The sequence below is a fragment of the Juglans regia genome, chromosome 16 (genome assembly GCF_001411555.2).
Source record: "Juglans regia cultivar Chandler chromosome 16, Walnut 2.0, whole genome shotgun sequence".
Lineage (NCBI taxonomy): Eukaryota > Viridiplantae > Streptophyta > Magnoliopsida > Fagales > Juglandaceae > Juglans > Juglans regia.
In genome coordinates this window covers 5,282,341-5,309,604 of record NC_049916.1, presented here as the reverse complement: position 1 = coordinate 5,309,604, position 27,264 = coordinate 5,282,341, and the positions used below count along the sequence as shown (strand labels likewise).

The 27,264-nt window shown below is 38.2% G+C and overlaps 2 protein-coding genes across 2 annotated transcripts; both read left to right on the top strand.

Moving 5' to 3' along the window:
* Nucleotides 1-969: 969 nt before the first annotated feature.
* LOC109004267 (cytochrome P450 89A2-like) lies at nt 970-25,981 on the top strand. The gene is made up of 2 exons (XM_035686280.1): nt 970-2,679; nt 25,611-25,981. Exons 1-2 carry the CDS (start codon nt 1,006-1,008, stop codon nt 25,623-25,625), a joined length of 1,689 nt encoding a protein of 562 aa, XP_035542173.1. The 5' UTR covers nt 970-1,005; the 3' UTR covers nt 25,626-25,981.
* On the top strand, nt 23,531-25,981 carry LOC118344840 (cytochrome P450 89A2-like). Its single transcript, XM_035686281.1, has one exon. It carries the CDS (start codon nt 24,043-24,045, stop codon nt 25,615-25,617), a length of 1,575 nt encoding a protein of 524 aa, XP_035542174.1. The 5' UTR covers nt 23,531-24,042; the 3' UTR covers nt 25,618-25,981.
* Nucleotides 25,982-27,264: the final 1,283 nt, after the last annotated feature.

Sequence of the window (27,264 nt, the reverse complement as noted above, 5' to 3'; positions counted from 1 at the left end):
AGTAAGGAGAAGCTCAGATCCATCAAGAAATTCAACGAGATATAGTTCTTCAATATTTCCATCAAGAAGCTTAGATCTTTCACCTATTCCTTTTTCAATCAAGCCAATGGTTTCAATGTTTTTGGGATCCAGAATATTTTTTAACCTTTTTGATGTTCCTACCAAAATAAAACTCATACCCAAGTGAAAATGCTAAACACTTCTCATTATTTAAAATATCAGCAACATTTTTAATAAAAAAAAATATTTACTCCCTTCAAGTTATACTCAACAAAGACTAAATTATTTAAGCGTTTAAGCTATAGTCTATTTCTTTTATTAGAATGAATCAACTCAAATTTATTCCAGTTTCTTTCACAATTAGTTGTACTACAATATTAACTTAGTATGCATCCGACTGCATCTGTAGGCTGGGGCACCACCTCCGTAGCCACAGGGTGGCTCGAATGGGGCCACCCACTTGGTGGCCAAAAATCGACCACCACCAATGGCGTCTTCTTCTTTTTTCTCAATAATAAAAAATATTTTTTATTATTAAAATTAGTTTTTGTTTAAAAACTTTGATGTTTTTTTTTTAATTATAGATGTTATATGTCAGTTTTTGATTGGACTATGTGTTTTTTGTTAATATTGATTGATGGAAAAGTTGACAGAGGGACTTATTTCTAGAGAACTAGAACACAATATGTTATTTCTAAAAAAAAAAAAAAACACATGGACCTAAACTAAAGTAGGGTATAAGACAAGGCCGGGTGTGTGACCATATATTCGTGGACAATATAGATCCCACCAACCTTATTTAAAATGGAGTCTATCTATTCTATTTAAAATATCTACCATTGCATGTTCTTTTAAAATAATGGTCTATTTAGCCGTTTATTTGTCCTGTGAAGCTTTTCTTGATGGACAAGTACGTATACTATAGTTGGAAACTTGGATGTATTAAATTAAGTACTGATGTACACTGCCTTTTTCCAAGAAATTTGTATTTTTCTCTATGTTCGCATGACACGTACAGAAGACCTTTATATATGCTCAGTGCTCACCTTTACATTCCATTCAATCCACCGCATATTTGACCTAAAAATGGAGACCTGGTTCATCGTCATCCTCGTCTCCTTCTTTTCGGCTCTCCTCTGCCATCTAATCTTCAAGAAAATCTCTGAAAACGGGCAGCAGAAGCTTCCTCCAGGACCCCTCACCATCCCTGTCTTTGGCAACTTGTTATGGCTCCGCAAGTCCTTTTCTGACCTCGAGCCCGTCCTCCGCAACCTCCACGCCCAGTATGGCCCCATAGTCACACTCCGCATCGGCTTCCGACCCAACATCTTTGTCGCCGACCGTTCGATCGCCCACCAAGCCCTCGTTCAGAAAGGCGCAGTCTTCGCTGACCGCCCCCCTGCTTTCCCCACCACCAAGATCTTCTCCAGCAACCAGCGCAGCATCAACTCCGCCTTCTATGGCCAGTCATGGCGCCTCCTCCGCCGCAATCTTACCTCCGAGATCCTCCAACCTACGCGCGTCAAGTCATACACTCGTGCACGCTCGTGGGTCTTGGAGATCCTCCTCGACCGCCTTATGCCTTACTCTGTCAATGAATATTCCGGTAAGGTGGACCATGTCTTCGTGGTCGACCATTTTCAATACGCCATGTTTTGCCTGTTGGTTCTGATGTGTTTCGGGGACAAGCTCAGCGAGACCCAGATTAAAGAAATCGAAGTTGTCCAGCGTCGCGTGCTTTTGGGATTGGACAGCTATAGACAACTCAATATCTTTCCAAGGATTGGAATGATATTGTTCCGTAAGCGTTGGGACCAGTTGTTCAACCTTCGTAGAGATCAGGAGGCCATACTAATGCCTTTGATAGAAGTGAGGAAGAGAGTGAAGCAAGAAAGACTAAGCAGGGCAAAAGTTCAGGCCGACGTCCTCTTGGAAGACAAAGATGATGACGAGTTCGTTGTATCGTACGTGGAAACGTTGCTGGATTTGGAGTTGCCGGAGGAAAAAAGAAAGCTTGGCATGGGCGAAATAGTCACCTTGTGCTCGGAATTTCTCAACGCGGGCACAGATACTACGTCCACGGCGTTGCAGTGGATTATGGCAAATATGGTGAAATATCCGCATGTCCAAGAGAGGCTTTACACAGAGATTAAAGGTGTTGTTGGTGTCCATGATGGTGAGATCAAGAAGGTGAAGGAGGAGGATTTGCATAAGATGTCGTATTTGAAGGCCGTGGTTTTGGAAGGTTTAAGGCGGCACCCACCTGCGCATGCTGTGTTGCCGCATGCGGTGACAGAGGATGTAGTTTTGGAGGGCTACTTGGTGCCCAAGAATGCCAATTTGAATTTCATGGTTGCTGAGATGGGTTGGGACCCCAAGGTTTGGGAGGATCCCATGGCGTTCAAGCCGGAGAGATTCTTGAGCGGCAATGATGGCGGAGTGGGGGATGTACTGTTTGATATAACGGGAAGTAGAGAGATTAAGATGATGCCGTTTGGGGCAGGGAGGAGGATTTGTCCTGCGTTTGGTTTGGCAATGCTTCATTTGGAGTATTTTGTGGCCAATTTGGTATGGAAATTTGAGTGGAAAGCTGTGGATGGAGACAAGGTTGATTTGTCAGAGAAAGAAGAGTTCACTACAGTGATGAAACATCCATTGAAAGCCCATCTATCTCCGAGGTTTTGATTGGATTATAATGGACGACAGATTGATTATCTTATATTGTCGTGTTGGGCTTCATAAATGGCAGAAGGCACATTTGAAGATAAGAAGCGGACAATAGAACAGATAAAGGAGATAAGGAGCGGACAATCGAGGAACTTGGAGCCTTCTTTTCTAGAACCTTATTTCTATGGGCATTGTTATAAGTTTTAATGGCCTAAATTTTTATGATTTATTTGTTTTATTATTGTGATCTAGATAGATCTTTTCTCTTATATATCATCTTGTATATCATCATCAATTAAATCAGTTACTTAGAGATTTCGAAGTAAGTGATCTTTTTCTATTTGTGTCTAGGTGTTTCTTTTGTATACGTCCCGATCCTGTCTAAGCTATGTCTTTTGAGTTAAATAAAATTCTCAGTTACTTATAAAAAAAAAAAAAAAGACTTGTAAAAAAATAACTTATAAAAAAAATATATTATCAGATTCAGAACTCAGATACATGTTATAAAGCGGACAATATGCAGTTTTTGTTGTGCAATACGTAACATGCTCAGAAACTTGTATGATCGTATTTTCCTACAAAGAAACAAAATTTGTGGACTTCACAATATTACAATATAGACCCCAATTAACCTTATTTACAATGGAGTCTGTTTATTTACAATATAGAATTATAGACCCCTACCTTATTTGGAAAGTCTATATCTACCATTGTTCATTTCCTGTGAAGCTTTTCTTGCTGGATTAGTGCAGTGTAGTTAGATGTATCTAATTGAACAAATTTTTAATAAATTAAAGAGATCAGTGAGGAATATTGAGGCTCACCCAAAAAAAAAACAATTGCAAAGATATATATTGATAAAGAATGAGACACTTATGTATTTTATTTTCATAGAATGGATAAGATTTTCGAGGTAGAAAGAAACAACAATTAATCTTTAAGTACTGATCTATAGTCCATACTGCCTTTTTCTAAGAATTTTGTATTTTTCTTTAGGTTCTCATTACACGTACAGAAGCTTAGATTTATACAAGTGTAAAGTTGTAGCAATAATGCAGTAGATATGTCAGCCAGTGCTTTGCAAACAAAATCATTTCAAAGAAGCAAAGGATGCTTGATTCTCTCTCTCTCCTCCAAACTATCTGCTTTTTTTTGTCGGAGAGGAGGGAGAGGCTCCTCCTCTTTCTAATTCTCCCTTATCCTCTTCCTCTTTTCTTCTTCTATCTATCCACTTTATTTAACTTAATTATTTTATTTTCTCCGAAGTTCAAAAAAAATAGATTTGTAGTTTTCCAACATTTGAGATAGGTGCGGTACGAGAAGGCTTCTAGGCTGTAAATCATTAAGAGAGAAGTGATAGTTTTGCAACCACTCACCGCATGAGCCTGTTAGAAACCTCAGTCAAGTCCCTTAACACTAGGATCGTCACGCGAATGGTAGTCTTGAAATGACTAAAACCTTATTCCTCTCTTGCTTGCTCTTCGATCAATGATGGTCACAATGGCCAATTTGGGATGGTGAGGTTAAGTGTTTAGGCTAAAATGAATGTTTGGAATGGTGAAATTGGTCAAGGAAATGTATGGCTAGAATGATGGTAAGGGGAGCACGGCATTAGTGTGGACTAGGGTTGGCGCTACTTGGGACTTGGGTTTAGGGCTTAGGAAAGTGGTGATGGACGGCTAGGGTTTTGGTAGGGGCGGCTAGGGTTGGGTAGTTGAGTGAATTTAAGAAAGTTTTCTAAATTCTTGGAACTCAAATGGGAAGTGTATATGGCCGGCTATGGTAGAGATATGGTTAATTAGGGTTCCTAAAATGTAGGAACACTAATTATGGTAAGTGGTGTGGGCGGCTAAAACAAGTCCCAATAAGGCAAGTGGTTGCCGAATTTGGACTTAACTTGGCAAGATTGTGGTGTTCAGCTAGGGCAACAAAAGATGAGCAATCAACTTATGCAAAGTTAACTAACACCTATGTTGGTCGACAATTAAGGCAAAAAGGATTTGGAAGAGCAAAAATGTGAAGAACCTCAAGAACAAAGATGAACACTCAAGAACAAAGTGCAAAACACTAATGAACTTGAATGAACAAAGCATAAACAATAACAATCCAATACTTGATTCAAGAATTGCACAAAAATTGAATAAACCTTATATGTTGATAATCACAACTTGGATTCACGAATTTCACCAAGTTGTAAAGAAACAAGATAAATGGTTTACACATATTTAATGAATTGCAAGGTGTAAACCTCTCTTTGGGGTTCATGAATTTCACCCAAAAAGCCCAAGTGCAATGGTACCGAAAATGATCTCTCAAACAATAGTTCCCTCACTAAGAGTTTTGCCAAAAGATTCCAAGGCAAATGCATAAGGTTCTATTTATAAGCAAAACAATTTGGAAACCCCCAATAGGTCCCTTGAAATTAAATAAATAAATAAAATAAAATAAATAAAGTAAATGACATGATAGTGGTCATGGACCAAGTCTAGCCGTGGCATGCATGGCTCATGATGGGCTAGGTTGGTGCATGGTGGTCTCGGGCTGGTCCATGGTCAAGTGGTGCGACATGGCTTGCTAATGGTGAGCCATGGTGGTGCGCTGCATGGCCTAGGCTGGGGGCCTAGGCGCTGGCTGCAAGGCATGGGCTGGAGCCATGCGTTGGATGGCATGCCTGGTGGGCATGCCACTGGCCTGCTCTACAAGGCACGGGCTGGAGCCGTGCGCTAGATGGCATGCCTCACTAACCTCGCTGGTGTGCGGCAGGATGGTGGGCGTGGGCATGTGCTGGTGTGCAGCAGGTTGGTGGCTTGGGCGTGTGCGCGCGTGCTGGCTGGGCTGGCTTGGCTGGTCGTGCGGCACAAGGCTGTGCGCATGGCCATGCGGCACTTGGGCACGTGCAGGGCCACGCGGCCCATTAGCGTGCGCACTGGAATGTGCGTGGGCGTGAAGCGCGCTGCTGCACACCATGCCAAACGCATGGCTGTGTTGCACGCATGGCTGAGTGCATTGCCGCACGCATGGGCGTGCGGTGCTTGGCTGTGCGCCTGGGCAGGCCCTCGGTAGCCTCGGTAGCCCGCATGCTGGGCGCCCCGTGCATGACCTCCCACGAGCCAAGGCATGGTTATGGGCTAGCCAAGGTGTATGTTCCTACCATGACTAGGGCATGTGCGGCATCTCTAGAGGCAACTCGACGTAGGGGTCTAACAATCCCCCTCTCTTCAAGTATATCCTTGCCTTCAAGGATAAATTCAGGTAATCTCACCCTTATGTCATCATAATCTTTCCAAGTAGCCTCTTCTCTTGGAGCTTTACTCCACTTGATCAAAACTTGCCACACACTTTACCTTTTTCTCCCTCTTGGAATAACCCTATAATTAAGAGCCTCTTTTGGTTGCAAGAGCATACTCCCTTCATCATCAAACTTGGGTAGCTCTTCCACAATAAGATTAGGGTCACCAATCCTCTTCTTGAGAACGGTTACATGAAAGACCAGATGTAGTTTGGAGGTTGGAGGAAGTTCCAACCTATATGCCACTTCACCCAATCTCTTAAGTACCTTGAAAGGTCCATAATATTTCTTGGCCAACTTCAAGTTAAGTTTCTTTCTCAAAATCATTTGGCCAAACGGTAGCAATTTTAAATACACATAATCTCTCACTTCAAATGCAACCATTCTTCTACCTTCATCATAGTACTTCTTCATTCTTTGTTGAGCTTTAGCAAGCTCCTTTTTTACCTTCACTAGGATCTCATCTCTAGTGATCAATTCTTTCTCAACTTCATCATTCTTTAACGTGCACCTCTCATAGTTCACCAAAATTGGTGGTGCTCTTCCATATACCACTTCAAATGGACTTCGTTGTATGTAAGCATGGAATGATGTGTTATACCAATATTCGGCCCAAGACAAATATTCCCCCCACTTTTTTTGTTCTTCATGGCAAAAACACCTCAAGTATTGCTCAAGTATTCTATTAACCACTTCCGTTTGCCCATTGGTTTGTGGGTGATAAGATGAACTTGCCTTCAATTTGCTCCCTTGGAGCTCAAACAACTCAGTCCAAAAGGAGCTCATGAATACTCTATCACGATCCGTGACAATGCTTTTTGGAAATCCATGAAACTTCACTACATGATCAATGAAAGCCTTGGTCACACTCTTGGCCGTGTATGGGTGAGTAAGTGGAATGACATGCCCATATTTGCTCAATCTATCAACCACAACAAGTATCACCTCAAACCCGCCACTAATAGGTAGCCCTTCAACAAAGTCCATGCTCAAGTCTTCCCAAATCAAATTAGGAATAGGTAATGGTTGCAACAACCCGGATGGAGGTCTTGTCTCATACTTGGACTTTTGGTATACATCACACTCGGCTACAAACTTCTTGACGGCCTTCTTTATGCCTTCCCAATAGAAAAAATGTTTTACACGTATGTATGTTCTCAACCACCCCGAATGTCCACCTTCCTTACTATCATGAAAGTGATCAAGAATCTCTTTTCTCAAGTTAGGCACATTAGGTGCATAAACATACTCCTTGTAGTAAATGAGGCCATCTTTTATCTTAAACCCGATGACTCCATCCTTTTGAGCTTATAAAAGCTCCACAATTTCTATTGCTCTTGCATCAAGCTTTGTTGCCTCTCTTATCTTATCTCATATCTTCCATTCGGCCCCACTCGAGGCCATTAAACTAGCTTCATTCTCTCCATGTACTTGCCACAATAATGAGCTTCCTTCTTTTCTGCTAAGTGCATCCGCAACCTTGTTCTCTTTTCCCGGTTGATACACAATATCATACTCAAAGCCCAATAACTTGATAAGAAACTTTTGTTGTTCCGGAGTTACTATCTTTTGTTGCAACAAGTGTCTCAAGGCTTGTTGATCCGTGACTATAGTGAACTTCCTTCCCAACAAATATGGTCTCCATACCTTCACGGCATGCACAACCGCAAGCATCTCCCTTGCATAAGTACTCCAAGCGTTTTTCATAGGCCCTAGTGCTCTGGAAATAAAAGCTATTGGTCTTTTTTCTTGGACCAAAACAACCCCATATTCCCTCACCACTAGCATCGGTGTATACTTCAAAGGTCTTCTCAAAGTTCGGCAATGCTAATACGGGAGTTGTGGTCATTGCTCTTTTTAATTCATCAAAAGCCTCCCTTGCTTCTTGAGCCCATGCAAAATTGTCATTCTTCAACAAGGAAGTAAGTGGCTTAGCAATAAGCCCATAGTTCTTCACAAACCGCCTATAGTAGCCGGTCAACCCTAAGAAACCCCTCAATGCCGAAACATCACTTGGCAATGGCCAATCAACCATGGCCTCAATCGTCTTTTGATCCACCTTGACTCCTTCACCCGAAATGAAGTGCCCCAAATATTCAAGCTCTTTTTCCATGAAAGTACATTTAGATGCTTTAATGAAAAAGTGGTGTTCTTCAAAGATCTTCATCACCACCTTCAAATGTAGCTTGTGGTCTTCCACATTCTTAGAGTATACCAATATATCATCAAAGAAAACCAATACAAACTTTCTCAACAAAGGCTTGAAAATAGTGTTCATGACGACTTGGAATGTTGAAGGAGCATTACACAATCCAAACGGAATCACAAGGTACTCATAATGGCCATTGTGAGTTCTAAAGGCCGTCTTGTGCACATCTCTTTCTTTCATACGGATTTGGTGATAACCAACCCTCAAATCAAGCTTAGAAAAGATGCTAGCCCCATGCAACTCATCTAACATTTCATCAACGGTAGGTATGGGAAACCTATCCTTGATGGTGGCTTTATTCAAAGCCCTATAATCGGTGCAAAACCTCTAAGTGCCATCCTTCTTTCTCACCAACAAGACCGGTGAAGAAAAAAGACTATTGCTAGGCCTTATCAAGCCTCCTTTCAACATTTCTTCATACCGGTATGGAGGAACATTCACCGGTTTGCTCTCATCTCCCAAGGCAATGGTATGATCAAAAACTCTAGTAGGTGGCAAAGTAGTTGGCACCTCTAGAACTCCCTTATGGTCTCTCAAGACCTCTTGGACCTCCACGGGTAGTAAGGACAAGTCATCCTTCTTGCTTCTCTCTTCATTCTTCTCAACCTCAAATAGTGCCTCTTGTTTTGCTAGAATAATGGCAAAGCAACTAACTCCACCTTTACACAATTTTTCAAACATCATAGCCTCACAAGACTTCACTTCCTTGGGTGTCAAAGCTGTCCATAATTTCTTTTTAGACCCAATCCGAAACTCCATAGTCATCTTCTCATAATCATTCACCACTTTGCCAATGCCTTTAAGCCAAGCATTTCCCAAGACGACATCAAGTCCCACTAGGACAAAACATGCAAATCCGCCACGATTCTTACTCCTTAGACATTTATTTTGACCTCTATCACAAGGCCTTCACACCTTAGCTTGTCTCCATTGGCCACTTTAACCTCAAATGGTTCAATAGTGCTTGGCTTCAATCCAACCTTGGTGACAATGTTGGAATTGATAAAATTGTGGGTTGAGCCACTATCCACCAATAAAGTAACTTCAAATTTCTCTATCCATGCCATGACCCTCATAGAAGTGGGCCTTTGAACTCCGGACATAGCATTAAGTGACAACTCGGCATCTTCCTCATCCTCACTAGGTTCGGCTTCCTCTTGTTCTGATTCACCCTTTGAAGACTCTTCATTTTCATCATCTTCAATCATCACATAAGCCTTTTCCGATTTGCAAGAATGCTCCTTGTTCCATTTATCTCCACATTTGAAGCACAATCCATTCTTGATTCTTTCTTGGACTTCCTCTCTAGAGAGTTTCTTAACCTCATATGGCTTAGGTTTAGAAACCTCCATCTCCACCTTAGTTTTCCAAGGTGCTTTGGTTTGCAAAGTTTTCGAGGTTTTACTCCCCACATCCTTGGAAAATCTTTTCTCCATGGTACTACTTTCTTCAAGGATTTCGGCCATCCTCATTACTTCTTGAATTCTTGTTGGTTGCTTCAATTTGATTTCCTTGGCTAACCAAGGCTTCAAACCATCAATGAATGTGCCAACAAGTGCTTCTTCGGACCATCCTCTCACAAGGGTTTGTAGTTGCCGAAATTCTTCTATGTAGTGGTGGACCTTTCCCTCTTGTTTTAATTTAGTCAATTGCCCATGATGATTAATGGTGGGCGAAGGGCCAAATTGAAGCAAAAATTCATTCTCAAATGCGGTCCATCCCAATCTTTTCTCATCTTTCTCATATTGATCTCTAATCCATCTCCACCACTTGCTAGCTTTACCCTCAAAGTAGAAACATGCCGTTGATACCCTCTCTCTTCTCGGCACCTCATAGGTATGGAAATAATGATCAACCTTGTCGAGCCATTTATAAGGATCTCTCTCATTGAACTTAGGGAAGTCCACTTTGGGTCTCTTGGGTCTCCGATCATTAGCCCGGTTTCCCCTTCTCTCCTCATGGAATTCATCATCATATCTCCTTCCATGATTGCCTCCATTTCGATCATAGTAGTTGGGTCTTCTATCGCCTTGGTTCTCATGGCCCCAAGGCCTTTCATCTTCATAAGCATATTCGGCCTCATGGCCCTCTTCATATCTAGGTGCCTCGTACCTCAGATCTTGTGGTCTTCCCCTCAAGCTTGGGCTCCCATGGTGGCTTCCACCATGAATCCATCTTTCCACCGCCACATTACCTTGCTCCACGCGTCCCCCTCTTCTCATCTCCACTCTTGGTGGTTCTTGCATAGGATCATGCATAGATTCGGACACGCTTGTTTCAACCCCATCCACAAAAGCATCATGCCTTTGTCCGTTCATTTCATGTCGTGGAGCTTGGCCTTCTACAATTCTTCTTTCTATCCTCTCAATTAGGGGTGTAATTTTAAATCGAAAAACCGGTCCGGACAGGACCGGTTTTACCTGTTTTGAACCGGTTCGGTCTGGAACCGGTTTTTAAAATGTAAAAATCGGCCGGTTCCAGTTCTGGAATTTTTTGGACCAGACCGAACCGGTTGATTAAAAAAAAATTATATATAATTTTTATACAAAATATTATATATATATATTAAATATTAATATATATAAGTTTTATATATAATGTATAATTATAAATTTATACATTAAATGTTAATTTATAATTTCATATATATATATTCATATATATTAAATAATTTCATATTATAATTTCTAAATTATTACATTAAATGTTAATACTAATATATAAGTTTATAAATAATACTAATAGTCTAATATAGACTATAAACTATAGTTATACTTATAATTAATACTAAAAGTTTTTACTAAAAGTTTATAACTAATAATAATATTAAATATATAATTTATAACTAATACTAATATATAACTTATAACTATACCAATAGTCTTATATTAATACTATTATATAGTCTGATAAATTGATATATTATTTAGCTATACTAATATTATAATATATAAGTCTATAACGATTTAACTAATACTAATAGTCTAATATAGACTATAGACTATAGTTATACTTAATTACTTATAATTAATACTAAAAGTTTATAACTAATACTAATATATAATCTATAACTAATAATAATATATAACTATACTAATAGGCTAATATTAATACTATTATATAGTCTAATATATTATATAGCTATACTAATATACAAGTTTATAACTATTTAACTAATAGTCTAATACTAATAGTATAATATAGAATATAGTTATACTAATATAGTTATATTAAATCACTATAACTAATACTAATATATATAATATAACTATACTAATAGTCTAATAGACTAATATTAATACTATTAGACTATAGTATATTAAATGTATTACAAATATATATATTATATAGTTTAATATATAATATATTTGAGAATAGTATATTAAATGTATTACAAATAGTTATTCCGATCAGTATAACTAATATATAACTAATACTAATATATAACTATACTAGTAGGCTAATATTAATACTATTAGACTATGGTATATTAAATGTATTACATATATATATATATATTATATAGTCTATTATATAAAATATTTGACTATAGTATATTAAATGTATTACAAATATATATAGTTAATAGTTATATTAAATTACTATAATCAGTGAATCACTATAGTCTATAGTCTATTAAATGTATTACAAATATATAAAAATTTTAATTATCATTTAAAAAAAAAACACATTGAAAAGATTCAATTAAATAATTAAATTTTAATTAAATAGTAAAGGGCCAGGCTGCCAGCCAAAACCAACGGTGCCGTTTTAATGATTTAATCTATTTGAAAAGTAAAAAGAGTACTAAAAACTGAAAGTGAAAACCTAAAATTGAAACTCATCTCTTCAGACTTCAGAGTCCAGACTCTTCGACGTCTTCTTCGTGAACTCAGCGGCGCTTTAATCTTTGACGCTTCGTCTTCGACTTTCTCTTCGTCTCTCTCATCTCTCACTTCTCACTCACTTCTCTCTCACTCTCTCGTCTCTCAACTCTCTCGTCGCTCTCAATCTCTCTTCTCTCAAGTCTCTCAGCCCGTCTCAGATTCTTCCCCTAGCCCATGGTAAGTTTTTTTTTTTTTGAAATTACATACTACTTACCAGCAGTAGCCTACTATGATTTTTGTGATTGGATCTTGTGATATTAGGGTTTTTGTGATTAGGTTTTGTGAATTTGGGATTTTTGTGAATATTGAATGCCGATTGGGTTGATAGGATTTTGTGATGTTAGGGTTTTTTTTTTTTAATCCGAAATTGATTAGTGTTTGACAGTTCCGATTAGGTTGATTGGATTTTGTGATATTAGGGTATTTTTTTTAAATCCGAAATTTATTAGTATTTGACAGTTCCGATTGGGTTGATTGGATTTTGTGATATTAGGATATTTTTTTAATCCGAAATTTATTAGTGTTTGACAGTTCCGATTGGGTTGATTGGATTTTGTGATATTAGGGTATTTTTTTTAATCCAAAATTTATTAATGTTTGACAGTTTGTTATATTGCCGATTGGGTTGTTGTTGGTTGTGGCCTAGGCTTTCTCGTTGAATTGGTCTAATGTCCATGGCCTAGATCAGTGGATGGTTAGAAACCTAAGGAACCATGGGATTTTTTAGATTTTACAATCATTTTCCAGATTTTAAAATCATTCATTGCGAGTAAGCTTTTCTAAATATGATCAACAATTAATGTTTATTTTTGTTACCACAAAATCACATATGGATCATTCAAATGAAACAGAAACACATAACAATATTCAACCTACAATGGAAAGGAGTCAAAAGACTGTGGAATCAATGGCGACTAATGATCCGCTTTCTCCCAAATCCAATGTAAGTAAGCCATCTATTGGTAGGAAAAGATCAGTAGTTTGGGATTAATTTATAAAGATTCGTACTGAGGATAAGTCGAAACCTAGGGCTTCATGTAACCTTTGTGGGATGACTTATGCTTGTGATCTTAATATAAATGGCACAAAATCAATGTGGGGGCACTTGGAAAAAACATGTAAGAAGTCTTCACTTCACTTAGGAAAGTAGATAGAAACCAATCTATATTAGGTTTCCAGTCTGGATCAAGCAGTGGGGGGCTTGTACCTATTTCTTTTAGTGTTGAGGCGTGTAGAGAAGCTTTAGCAGAAATGTTGGTTCTTGATGAGATTTCTTTTAAACATGTGGAAGGGGAGGGATTTAAGAATTCATGTTTGTTTTGCAACCTAGATGGAATGCGATTCCATCACGTGTAACGGTTGCAAAAGATATTTATAAACTTTATTTGAGAGAGAAAGACAATCTGAAAAGTGCTCTTAAGGGGCAGCGCATTTGTCTAACCACGGATACATGGACATCCGTGTAAAATTTTAACTACATGTGTCTCACTGCACATTTTATTGATAAAGATTGGAACATGCACAAAAAAATTATCAATTTTTGCAAGGTTGAAAACCATAAGGGTGAGACACTAGGTAAACAAATTGAAATGTATTTGCTAGAATGGGGAAGGCCCAAAATATTTACAATTACACTTGATAATGCAAGTTCAAATAATGGGGTAGTTTCGAATCTCAAAAGGAAAGACAAAGAATAGAAGGGATACTATTTTGGAACATGAGTTCTTGCATATGAGATGTTGTGCTCATATCTTGAACTTGATTGTTCGGGATGGGTTGAAAGAATATGATCAATCAATTGTAAGAATTAGAGGAGCTGTGAAGTATGTAAAATCATCTCCACAAAGGTGGAACACATTTAAGCAATGTTGTGACAGTTAGGGGTGTAAATTCAAACCGAAAAACCGGACCGGACCGGACCGAACCGGACCGGTTTTACCGGTTTTGAATCGGTCCGGTCCGGAACCGGTTTTTAAAACGTAAAAACCGGCCGGTTCCGGTCCAGTTCCGGTTCCGGAATTTTTTGGACTGGACTGGACCGGTTGATTAAAAAAATAAAAAATAAGATTTTTATATATAAGTTTTATACAAAATATTTTATATATATTAAATATTAATATATATAAGTTTTATTTATAATGTATAATTATAAATTTTTATGTGAAATTTTATATATAACATATATATTCATATATGAAATAATTTCTTATTATAATTTATAAATTATTACATAAAATGTTAATACTAAATCACTAAAAGTTTATAACTAATACTAATATATAACTTATAACTATACCAATAGCCTAATATTAATACTATTATATAGTCTAATATATTAATAAAAGTATAAAACAATTTTTTTAAAATCAATTTTTTTTTTATAAACAAATTTTTAATGACAAATTGTGAAATTTAAATTTAAAAAAAACCTGAAAACCGGACAGGACCGGACCGGAAACCGGTAAAACCGAAAGTATCGGTTTAGGAGGGTAACCGGTGCGTAATCGGTTTTGAAAAATACAAAACCAGTACATATCGGTTCGGTCCTAGATTTTATCCAAAACCGGACAGGACCGGACCGGTTACACCCCTAGTGACAGTGAAGACATTACTTGTAAAAGTGGTATATGTTTAGATGTAGCAACCCGTTGAAACTCCACTTATATGATGTTGGATAGGGCTGAAAAGTTTCAAAAAGCATTTCAACGGCTAGAGTATGAAGATCCGGAATATATTAAGAGTGTTAGGGAGGATGATAGTGATGATGATGATGGTGTTAGTGAGTTGGGTAAAGGAGCATCCAAGTTAGGGCCTCCAACCATGGATGATTGGGATAAGAGTAGGTTGTTTGCAAAATTTTTGAAACTTTTTTACGATGTAACCTTGCGTTTCTTGGGGACCAATTATGTCACTTGCAATAGTTTTTTATTTGAGCTAGCAACAATTGAAGCTGCAATTAATTTGGAGTGTATGGAAGGGCCTCATAATTTGAGGACAATGGCATTTAGTATGAAATCTAAATGTGAGAAGTATTGGGGAAATATTGAAAAAATGAATCTTTTGTTTTATGTTGGGTTGGTTTTTGATCCTCGATATAAAATGCGTGGTCTAACATATATTTTTGAAGGAATATATGAGGATAATAGTTCAAAAGTTTTTATGTTGGTGGATCGGGTTCAAGATGCTTTGATTCGTTTATATGATAGTTATTGTGAAAATGATAAAAGTAATGTTGGGGCACAAGATCAAACTATAAGCCAATCAAGTGAGAGAGGGGCTAGTGGTACAAGTTCAACTGCTGAGGTAGGTCAAGGTGATTTTAGATCATTAATCCATGCACAAATTAAGAAGCGTTTGGAGTCGGATAACTCTTTGGTGACAAAATCTGAATTGGAGAGATATTTATTTGAAAAATGTGAAGAAGATGATGTGAAATTTGACTTGTTGACTTGGTGGAAGGTCAACTCCATTAGATACCGCGTGCTTTCAAGAGTTGCGCGGGATGTTCTTGCAGGTCCGATATCTACGGTGGCTTCTGAGTCAGCTTTTAGCACAACAGGTCGAGTACTTGATCCTTTCCGCAGTAGCATATCTCCTCTTATGGTAGAAGCTCTTATTTGTACACAAAATTGGCTTCGTTCTCCTGCCACGATTAACATTCGTACTTTAATGGATGATGTTAAGGAGTTTGAGAAAATTGATATAGGTACGTAGTGTCATTCACATTTTCTTTAACTATATCTTAAGTGTAAATCATATTAATAATTTGTTTTAATTATTATATTTTTTTTTTCCCTTTTATGTAGAGCTCATGGATGACCTAGGGAGTTCTTCAAGATCTACTTCTTTAACTGGAGATAATTAAATTTAAGGTAGGTCAACTTATATAACATATTTTCTTAATTTTTTTTATTTAATGTAATTACTAACTTTTTATTAGAATTAATTGTTTGATTTATTTTCATACAATTGCAAGGATTGTTGAAGGGACTATTGGAGTTGGTGGCTTGGTGCATAGCTATTGAAGTATTTTGTTGGATGTTCTAAGTGATTGTAATTTAGACTTGTAATTTGTTGGATTTTCAGACTTGTAATTCAGACTTTTAAGTGTTTGGACTTGTAATTCGGACTTTTAAGTGTTTGGACTTGTAATTTGGACTTTTGGACTTGTAATTTGTTGGACTTTTGGACTTCTAATTTAGACTTTTGAACTTATTTTATTCCATAAGCTCATAGGCTTGTTGATGTCCATTCTTGAATTTCTTATGACTGCTCTAAAAAATATGTGTAAGTAGTAAGTTATTTCCTTTAACATGCAAGGACTTATTGTAGAGAAGGCAGTTTATTTCAGATCTTTTTTTTTCCAAGTTTTTGTAGTAGTTTTATTTATAACTTTGTAAAGCAGTTTTTTGTTTTTATCAATTTTTTTTCAGTTTTTTCCAGTTTTTTTTAGTAAAGCAGTTTTTTGGAAAACAATTTTTACTAAAACAGATTTTAATTAATTAGATTTTTTGTAGTAAAACAGATTTTTTATAGTAAAGCAGATTTTTTATTGAAGTAGTTTTTAATAAAGTAGATTTTTGTAGTAAAAGTTAAAACAGATTTTTTTTAATAAAAGTATAAAACAGATTTTTTTAAATCAATTTTTTTTTATAAACAAATTTTTAATAACAAACTGTGAAATTTACATTTTAAAAAAATCGAAAAACCGGACCGGACCAGACCGGAAACTGGTAAAACTGGAAGTACCAGTTTATGAGGGTAACCGGTGCGTAATCAGTTTTGAAAACTACAAAACCGGTACATACGGTTTGGTCTTAGATTTTGTCCAAAACCGGACCGGACCGGACCGGTTACACCCCTACTCTCAATATTCTCGTGAGTTTCTCTCCTCAAAACTTCCATGGTTCTTCTATGCTCTTCACTATCACGGGTGGTGATATTCAAGGCCATCCTAAGCTCGGCCATGGTAGTGTTGACCTCACTTAAAATGACCAATACTCTTGTGCTGTGCTCCTTGAGGTTCTCAATCCGTTCCCGGTTGGAACTCTTGTTCACTTCTGTCTCTTGGTTGCTTGTGGCCATGGTGCTTGCAAACTAACCTCTTGCAAACTAGCTTGCAAACTGAAAAATTCTGGTTGGTGTAGCTTGGACAGCAATGTGCACTCTTCTTGGATGGTAGAAAGGTTCACCAAGTCCAACCTTGAGTTGTCCACCTTCGTGGGTGGGCAACCCCTCTTGCACACACACGGTCCAACCTTTGATCCTCCACCTTCAAGGGTGGCTTATCCCTTCAAGAACACTACTCCGTCCTCTACCTCAACCCCCAAACTTCAATTTCACAATCAACAAAATATATGAGATCCAACGAGGGTCTCCCTTAATCAATTCACAAAGTTTGAGTTAACGCGTCGTTTACCTCTTAGAGAAGTGAGAACTTCTCAAAATTCACCAAACAAGAATCCTCTCAATGAAAGCACCAATTAATATTAGGGACCTCGGTCAAGTCCCTAAACACTAGGATCACCACGCCAATGGTAGTCTTGAAATGACTGAAACCTTGTCCCTCTCTTGCTTGGTCCTAGATCAATGATGGTCACAATGACCAATTTGGGATGGTGAGGTTAAGTGTTTAGGCTAGAATGGATGTTTGGAATGGTGGAATTGGTCAAGGAAGTGTATGGCTAGAATGGTGGTAAGGGGCGCACGGCACTAGTGTGGACTAGGGTTGGCGCCACTTGGGACTTGGGTTTAGGGTTTAGGAAAGTGGTGTTGGACGGCTAGGGCTTTGGAATTAAGGTTTTGGTAGGGGCGGCTAGGGTTGGACGAGTTAGGTAGTTGAGTGAATTTAGGAAAGTTTCCTAAATTCTTGGAACTCAAATGGGAAGTGTATATAGCCGGCTATGGTAGAGATATGGTCAATTAGGGTTCCTAAAATGTAGGAACACTAATTATGGTAAGTGGTGTGTGCGGCTAAAGCAAGTCCCAATAAGGCAAATGGTTGCCGAATTGGACTTGACTTGGCAAGATTGTGGTGTTCGGCTAGGGTAACAAAAGATGAGCAATCAACTTATGGAAAGTTGACTAACACCTATGTTGGTCGACTACTAGGGCAAAAAGGATTTGGAAGAACAAAAATGTGAAGAACCTCGAGAACAAAGATGAACACTCAAGAACAAAGTGCAAAACACTAATGAACTTGAATGAACAAAGCATTAAAAATAACAATTCAATACTTGATTCAAGAATTGTACAAGAATTGAATAAATATCATATATTGATAATCACAACTTGGATTCACGAATTTCACCAAGTTGTAAAGAAACAAGATCAATGGTTTACACATATTCAATGAATTGCAATGTGTAAATCTCTCTTTGGGGTTCACGAATTTCACCCAAAAAGCCCAAGTGTAATGGCACCGAAAATGATCTCTCAAATAATAGTTCCTTCACTAAGAGTTTTGCCAAAAGATTCCAAGGGAAATGCATAAGGTCCTATTTATAAGCAAAACAATTTGGAAACTCCCAATAGGTCTCTTGAAATTAAATAAATAAATAAAATAAAATAAATAAAGTAAATGACATGATAGTGGTCATGGACCAAGTCTAGCCGTGGCATGCATGGCCCATAATGGGCTAGGTTGGTGCATGATGGTCTCGGGCTGGTCCATGGTCAAGTGGTGCGGCATGGCTTGCTGATGGTGAGCCATGGTGGTGCGCTGCATGGCCTAGGCTGGTGGCCTAGGCGCTCGCTACAAGGCATGGGCTGGAGCCATGTGCTAGATGGCATGCCACTCGCCTGCTCTGCAAGGCACGGGCTGGAGTCGTGCTCTGGACGGCATGTCACTAACCTCGTTGGTGTGCGGCAGGATGGTGGGCATGGGCATGGGCATGTGCTGGCGTGCAGCAGACAGGTGGCCTAGGAGTGCGCGCACGCGCTGGCTGGGCTGGCCATGCGGCACAAGGCTGTGTGCATGGCCTTGCAGCACTTGGGCACGCGTAGGGCCACGCAGCCCATTAGAGTGCGCACTGGAATGTGCGTGGGCTTGCGGCAAGCGGCTTGCGTGCCATGCCAAACGCATGGGCTGTGCTGCGCGCACAGGCTGTGCCGCGCGCATTGCCGCACGCATGGGCGTGCGGTGCTTGGTTGTGCGCCTGGGTAGGCCCTCGGTAGCCCGCACGCTAGGCGCTCCGTGAGTACCATCGCGTGGGCCAAGGCATGCATGCTTGCTGGGCGCCCCATGCGTGACCTTCCACAAGCCAAGGCATGGTTGTGAGCTAGCCAAGGTGTATGTTCCCACCATGACTAGGGCATGTGTGGCATCTCTAGAGGCAACTCGATGTGGGGGTCTAACAGGGTCTCACGCGTTGCCAACAACCACGCGTGGGCCTCACGCACCACTCATTTCGAGAGCTTTTCTCACCATCAGATCATTTAGTTTTGACTGTTGTGGCAATAAAGAAACAGGTGAGTGGGCACCACGCGATATCAAAGATTTTGAAGTCTACTTGAATTGATCCAAACTATAATCCGTTCATTTTTACATCTATCTTACTATTTTTCTTATTGCTTTCCTTTATGTTTTTATCAAATTTTGCTAAGATACTCTTATATATGAAGTGTTTAGCAAATTATTTGAACTGTTAGCGTCCGACAATCGCCACCTCCTTTTTTGTCCATTGGCAATCTCTCTCCGCCACAACCCACAAGCCCCACTTTTTTTACTTTTGCCCCCGACACGAGAATCACACTCTTTTGGGATAGTGTGGAGTTTTGCGACGACGTATAACGCGATAAAGTTTTCAAAAATAGTCACTTTGTGCGGCTCCCTCCTAACAGGGAAGGACAATAAACATTTATTTGTTTCTAGGACCCATTTCCTTTTCTTTTTATATAGTGCTGCATTAGTTAAGAAATGGTGTTTGCCGGGATCCCCATATCCTTTATTTATTTATGTATCCCTTAATTATAATATATCATATATCGAGCTTGTTTGAAAAAAAAAAGAAGGAAAAAACAAAAAGAACAAGAAGAGGATGCTTGACCCTTGGTGCTTGATTGTCAACTATTATGAGGTGTTGAGGTGAATTCAGTGAAATCTGTTGCTTGATTTACGTTATTACTGTCAATATTGCATTTAGAAATGCTAAAGTTCTCGAAAATGTGTCTAGAAAATGTATCTCGAAACTTTTTTTTTTTTATTACTTAGTGATTAAGAAAGTATTTTTTAATGATATTATGAATTTTTTATTTTTTTAAATGTTTATGATGATTAAAAAAATCCATGGAAAAAGAAGAAAAGAAAAAGAAAAAGATGAAATGTAGCTTTTGGGATACACATTTGGGACAAATTTTCGGTGGATATAGTGTTGCTCTGTTGCATTATTTCAAAAATATCATATTGATATATTCCGTCACGAACATGCGGAGTTGGAGAAAATAATGAAGAGAGGCGCTAGGAGCTGGAAGGGTGCCTTTCAGTATTTTACACCCTCCACTGATAAGAAGACACGTATGGATTCTAACAAAATTAACAATACAATTACATGTAGGGAATCTTCATAAATTTGTCTCCTCCCCCAACTTGATCTATGTTCTCCTCTCTCTCTCTCCTCCCCCCACCCCTCGTTAAGCAACCTTAAGCTTCCTTTCTCCTTCTGTTCTCTCTCTCTCTCTCTCTCTCACACACACACTAAAATTTGAGTCTCTGCTAGTATCAAGAGTTCCAGATTTGTTGTGTTGGAACATATATTTCTTGGTATCGAACGTAAAAGCATGACAACCGAAAATGGCTTCACCTCAACTCCACAAAAGAGCACAATTGAAAGTGGTCTCAACTCAATACCACGCAAAGGTCCTCCGCACCTTCACTCGACAAAATCTTCTAAAACAATTATGTAATTCTGTTGTAAAATTATTCTTTGTATTGAGGAATTGCAATTCTGTTGTAACCGACTAACATCTAGGCTAGAAATGTCAGTGCACACAATCTGCTCGATACAATGCTTGCACACCACTGGGTATTGTTTCCTTTTAAATAGCACACCGTATATCCAACATTTGGTAAGGAAAATGAAATATATGAAATCCTTCAATCTTTCAGAACCAGACATATTTTTATTTGACAAAACCAGGCTTGTTAGCTTTCCCATGTTTCCTAATTCTTCCAGAATGCCTCCCTTGAGCTTGTTCATTGAGAAGTCGAGAGTTTCTAGATTGCCTAACTGAGCTAGATACTTTGGAATTGGACCCTAAAGTTTGTTCCCCATGAGATTCATGTAGTCGAGTTGGCCCAGTTCATCGAGTTTGCTCGGTATCTCGCCCAAGAGACTATTGTTGGCTAGGTTAAGAATTGGAAGATTCTTGAGATGACCCAAATCATTTGGAATTGATCCATTGAGACTGTTGAGAGCAGCAATAAAGATTGTGAGGAGCAGTTACCCAGCTCGGCAGGGATCGGACCCTCGAGTTGCTTTTGTTGGAGAATCAGATTCTCAACTTGACCGAGTTGTCCTAGTTCTGAGTGTATTGGACTCGAGAGAAACATGAAGCCAACCCAAGAGTGACTAAATCGATAAGTTTGCCAAATGAGGAGGGAATCGGGAGATGGGATGGGGCTAGTGAGCTAGTTACATAAAAGAAGCAAAAATTCTAAGAAGGAAAGGTCAGAGAGATTAGGTGGAATGGCACCTGAGAGATGGTTAGAGGAAAGATCCAGCTATGGTTGGAAATTTGTTTCGGAAGACGGGAGAAGAGAGAAAAAAGAAATGAAAGGGAGAGAAGAGAGAAAAGTCACAACCATCGTAATTCTTATAAGTCTCTTACGTGTCCAAATTTGATTGAAAGGTGTAAATAAGAAAAAAAAAACACCCGACCGGTATGAAGATTTTCTCAATAATGAAAGATGAATCTCCTCATGGCCACGACAAGTAGTAATTGTGGACTTTGGTTCTATAGGTACTAGTAATCCTTTTAAAATTGGAAAATGATAGAGTCACCGCTGGTGGCTCCCGCTGGGAGGCACCGCTAGCTCTATCATATGTTTTTTGATATGTTTTTTTTTACGATTATTTTTATATATATTTTTTTAAGAATTTTAAATATTTAAAAAAAATAAAAGAAATTTATAATATTATTAAAAAATACTTCCTTAATCATGAAGTAAAAAAAAATTATTTTTTTTATTTTACTTCGTAATTAAGGAAGTATTTTTTAATAATTTTTTTACTTCATGATTAAAGAAATGTTTTTTAATAATATTATAAATTTCTTTTATTTTTTTAAATATTTAAAAGTATTAAAAAATTCTATAAAAAATAATTGTAAAAAAAACATATAAAAAAACACATACTAAAGCCAACAGTAGCAGTACTCTTTAAAATTAGGCCCATTTGAGAGACATGTACTGCATCGATGAACACAATTAGGCTGCAAACGGGCCGGTCCGGTCCGGTCCGGCGATGGACCGAAAATTTTCGGTCCATTATTTTTCCGGACCGGACCGGACCGAACACCCAAAGGGACCGGACCAGTTCGGTCCGGTCCAGTCGGTCCGCCCTTTTTTTTTTTTTTTAAATAATTAATAAAAAAATTTATTTAAAATACTAAATTAAATTAAGTGACTTATTAATGTGGATTATGTAACAAACTCAATAAAAAAATATTTTATATGGTCAATAATAATAAATTAGATGAAAATTATATTATTAATTTATATAATTACTATATAATTAACTAATTGATATTATATATTTATTAATTCATAGAATATTAACAAGTGTTAATAGTATATTTAAAATTTTATATTGTTAATAGTGATAGGTTAAATGAAGATATATATAAAATATTGTTAATTTATAGAATATTAACAAGTATTAATAATATATTTAAAAATTTATATTGTTAATTGTACAATTATTATATAAAAAATATTTTTTTTTTAAAATTTTTCATTCGGTCCGGTCCGGTCCGGTCCGAAAAAACTGTGGACCGTGGACCGGACCGAATGATTTCGGTCCTCTAAAATATGAACTGGACCGGTCTAAGTCTCGGTCCGGTCCGGTCCGACCGGACCGTTAATCACCCCTAAACACAATGCCTGTGGTAGAGGTAAATTGGTAATGCCATCACCCGCTTTAATCCAATCTAACAAGGGGCTTAAGACACGATCAAAGTGGGTGGCGATGAATCTTAGGGGTTGGCTCGTGTGGTATTAGCTTTGATATTGGCATGTTTTCTCTAAGTTTATGAAATAATAAACGAGTAATGTTAGATTTAGTTATAGAGTTTATAAATTTTGTACACTGTATTTAAAAAAATAAATAAAATCTATTATTAAAAAAAAGAATAATACTATCCATCATCTCTTTTATTTTCATCCCATAATATGATATTAAATAATTAATTTATTATATGTCTCTTATAAATCAATTATTTAATATTATATCAAGAGATATTGTTAAAAAAATATATTTTTTATATAGATTTCATATTTATGCAGAATACATGACACTTGCATGCATTAAGCATTTTTCGTAACAAAAACACTCTTGACAATGTCAAGAGTCTGTGTACATAACTCTTGGTCCATATATAACATTTCTGCCAAGGAAATGAAATTAAATCCATAGATGCTCTTTCAGCCGCCACTAACGACTGAGGGCTGTCCACATCAAATTGGTCATAGCACAAAATTACTCCAAAGTTTCACATTGTTTGACTTCACCCATCATATTAATTTAGAAAAAATGAGCAATCAGACAGATAATAAAGAATAATTCTACCGTATTAAGTTATTAACACTAGTGTGGCAGCGTTGTGTATTTTCTTTCACCAAAGCCTCTCCTCTTTAAAGGTCGTTTTACACCAACAGTAACTACGACCTCGCTCAAATTTTTAAAGACCATGGTTCTTCCCATAAATCATATGCTCATCAGTGCTCACCTTTATATTCGATCCATTCCTTCCTCCACATATTTGACCTAAAAATGGAGACCTGGTTCATCATCATCCTCGTCTCCTTCTTTTCGGCTCTTCTCTGCCATCTAATTTTCAAGAAAATCTCTGAAAAGGGCCAGCAGCAGCTTCCTCCAGGACCCCTCACCATCCCTGGCTTGGGCAACTTGTTATGGCTCCGCAAGTCCTTCTCTGACCTCGAGCCCATCCTTCGCAACCTCCACGCCCAGTATGGCCCCATAGTCACACTCCGTATCGGCTTCCGACCCAACATCTTTGTCGCCGACCGTTCGATCGCCCACCAAGCCCTCGTTCAGAAAGGCGCAGTCTTCGCTGACCGCCCCCCCGCTTTCCCCACCACCAAGATCTTCAACAGCAACCAGCAGAGCATCAACACCGCCTTCTATGGCCAGACATGGCGCCTCCTCCGCCGCAATCTTACCTCCGAGATCCTCCACCCTACGCGCGTCAAGTCATACGCTCGTGCACGCTCGTGGGTCTTGGACATCCTCCTCGACAACCTTATGCGTAAGGCGGACCTTGTCTTCGTAGTCGACCATTTTCAATACGCCATGTTTTGCCTGTTGGTTCTGATGTGTTTCGGGGACAAGCTCAGCGAGACCCAGATTAAAGAAATCGAAGTTGTCCAGCGTCGCCAGCTTTTGGCACTCGACAGCTATAAACTACTCAACATCTTTCCAAGGATTGGAATGATATTGTTCCGTAAGCATTGGGACGAGTTGTTCAACCTTCGTAGAGATCAGGAGGCCATACTAATGCCTTTGATAGAAGTGAGGAAGAGAGTGAAGCAAGAAAGACTAAGCAGGGCAAAAGTTCAGGCCGACGTCCTCTTGGAAGACAAAGATGATGACGAGTTCGTGGTATCGTACGTGGAAACGTTGCTGGATTTGGAGTTGCCGGAAGAAAAAAGAAAGCTTGACATGGGCGAAATAGTCAGTTTGTGCTCGGAGTTTCTCAACGCGGGCACAGATACTACGTCCACGGCGTTGCAGTGGATTATGGCAAATATTGTGAAATATCCGCATGTCCAAGAGAGGCTTTACCAAGAGATTAAAGGTGTTGTTGGTGTCCATGATGGTGAGATCAAGAAGGTGAAGGAGGAGGATTTGCATAAGATGTCGTATTTGAAGTCTGTGGTTTTGGAGGGTTTAAGGCGGCACCCACCTGCACATGGTGTGTTGCCGCATGCGGTGACAGAGGATGTAGTTTTGGAGGGCTACTTGGTGCCCAAGAATGCCAATTTGAATTTTATGGTTGCTGAGATGGGTTGGGACCCCAAGGTTTGGGAGGATCCCATGGCGTTCAAGCCGGAGAGATTCCTGAGCGGCAATGACAGCGGAGTGGGGGAAGTACTGTTTGATATAACGGGAAGTAAAGAGATTAAGATGATGCCGTTTGGGGTAGGGAGGAGGATTTGTCCTGCGTCTGGTTTGGCAATCCTTCATTTGGAGTATTTTGTGGCCAATTTGGTATGGAAATTTGAGTGGAAAGCTGTGGATGGAGACAAGGTTGATTTGTCAGAGAAAGAAGAGTTCACTACAGTGATGAAACATCCATTGAAGGCCCATCTATCTCCGAGGTTTTGATTGGATAGATTGATTATCTTATATTATCGTGTAGAGCTTCATAAATCTTTTGGTAAGATGTCACGATCAATTGCCGACTAGACATGGGTTGAATTTGGTTAATGAGATATTTTTAAGTATTTTGTGAATGATAATAAAAAGATAATTATAAAATATTAAATAATAATTAAAAATTGATAAAAAATAATAATAAAATATTCTAAAAATAATATTTATTAATGAAAGGATGCCTACGTGTTTGTAATTTCTGTCGTTTTGTCTGTATCATTATTGGATGAACTCGTGATAATTTATACTATATATAAGTACCTGTCTCTGTCTGTACTACACATTTCTAGTTGGAAACAACAATCTTTTATTTTCATGTGCTTTTATATTCTCTTTTTTAAAACCATCTCTGTTTTGAATAAGAAAAAGAAAATAGTAAACACAAAGAATATTACGATCGAAGGGATATGCTAAGATTTATGGAGCTAAGGGACCATCCAATAACAATAAGTTGCTTCTTGCAAAAGGCTACAAGGATGATGATATTCAATCGAAAGCTCGAAAAGTCATAACCGGATTTAGAATAAAAAAATGACCGATCGGGTGATTCAACAAATTTGATGTTATTCAAGCATTTTATATCTTTATATCATATATAAAAGAGTATAAAATAAAAGTTTTTATTTTTTTAAAGAGCGTAAGGTGACATCTCCAATTGTGACTCTGATTCAATTTTATTGATAAATCCTTATTTATAGTAAAAGAAAATCGTGATTACAACTGAAAACCTGAATTACAAATATGAAAATAAGACCAAAAATAGACCTAAAAAAACCATAGAAACTCAACAAAAAGGCAAAAGCCAAAAAGAAAACCAAGACCGAAGCACATAGCAACAACCTGCAAGAAAAAAACCTGCACGAACATATAGTAAAGAGGAAACATAAACCAAGGGCAAGTAAGTCATACCTGGAGGAATGCCCTGGCATTCCTTGCGAATTTTCAGAATATAAAGAAGACCCCCTTTGTCAAGCCTAATATTACCTTTAATGAAAGTAGGCAACTCAAATAACGAAGCCCAAGAGCCAGTGTAGCCTTTGGCACCCATTTTAGCAAAGTCGTCATCAACCGAGTTACTTTCTCTATAGCAGTGAACAAAAGAAACATGAAGACCAGCTAACCGACTTTGTATTTCTTCTCAATAATCTTCCATATACCACATGCCACATCTCTAAGATCTCAACCAGTTAAGCACTAACATGGAATCCAGTCCAATCTCCACAAATAAAACCCCCAACTGATCTATGTGCTGAAGCCTATGAAGTAAACCCATCAACTCAACATAGTTATTGGAATTATGTCCTGCAACAGCAATAAACCCACAAACCAAGTCCCCTTTATAATCCCTAATAATTCCACCCACACCTGAAGGACTAGGATTACCAAGAGAACAACCATCCACATTTAGCTTAACCCAACCTTGCTTAGGATGCTTCCGCATAACCGGAATGACAATCTCCTTTCTCAGAGTAATTAAAGGCAGATTGAAACAATGTAAAATACATTCATCACGCCAAATGAGCACATTTAATTCCTTAAGTTTTAAAGCAATCCAAGACACTAAATATTTTATAGAACACCAAACCTGTTGAATTGATT

What these genes read in the sequence shown, in the direction of transcription:
- LOC118344840 (XM_035686281.1), top strand. Translation starts at nt 24,043, where the DNA reads ATGGAGACCTGGTTCATCATCATCCTCGTCTCCTTCTTTTCGGCTCTT.
- LOC109004267 (XM_035686280.1), top strand. Translation starts at nt 1,006, where the DNA reads ATGACACGTACAGAAGACCTTTATATATGCTCAGTGCTCACCTTTACA.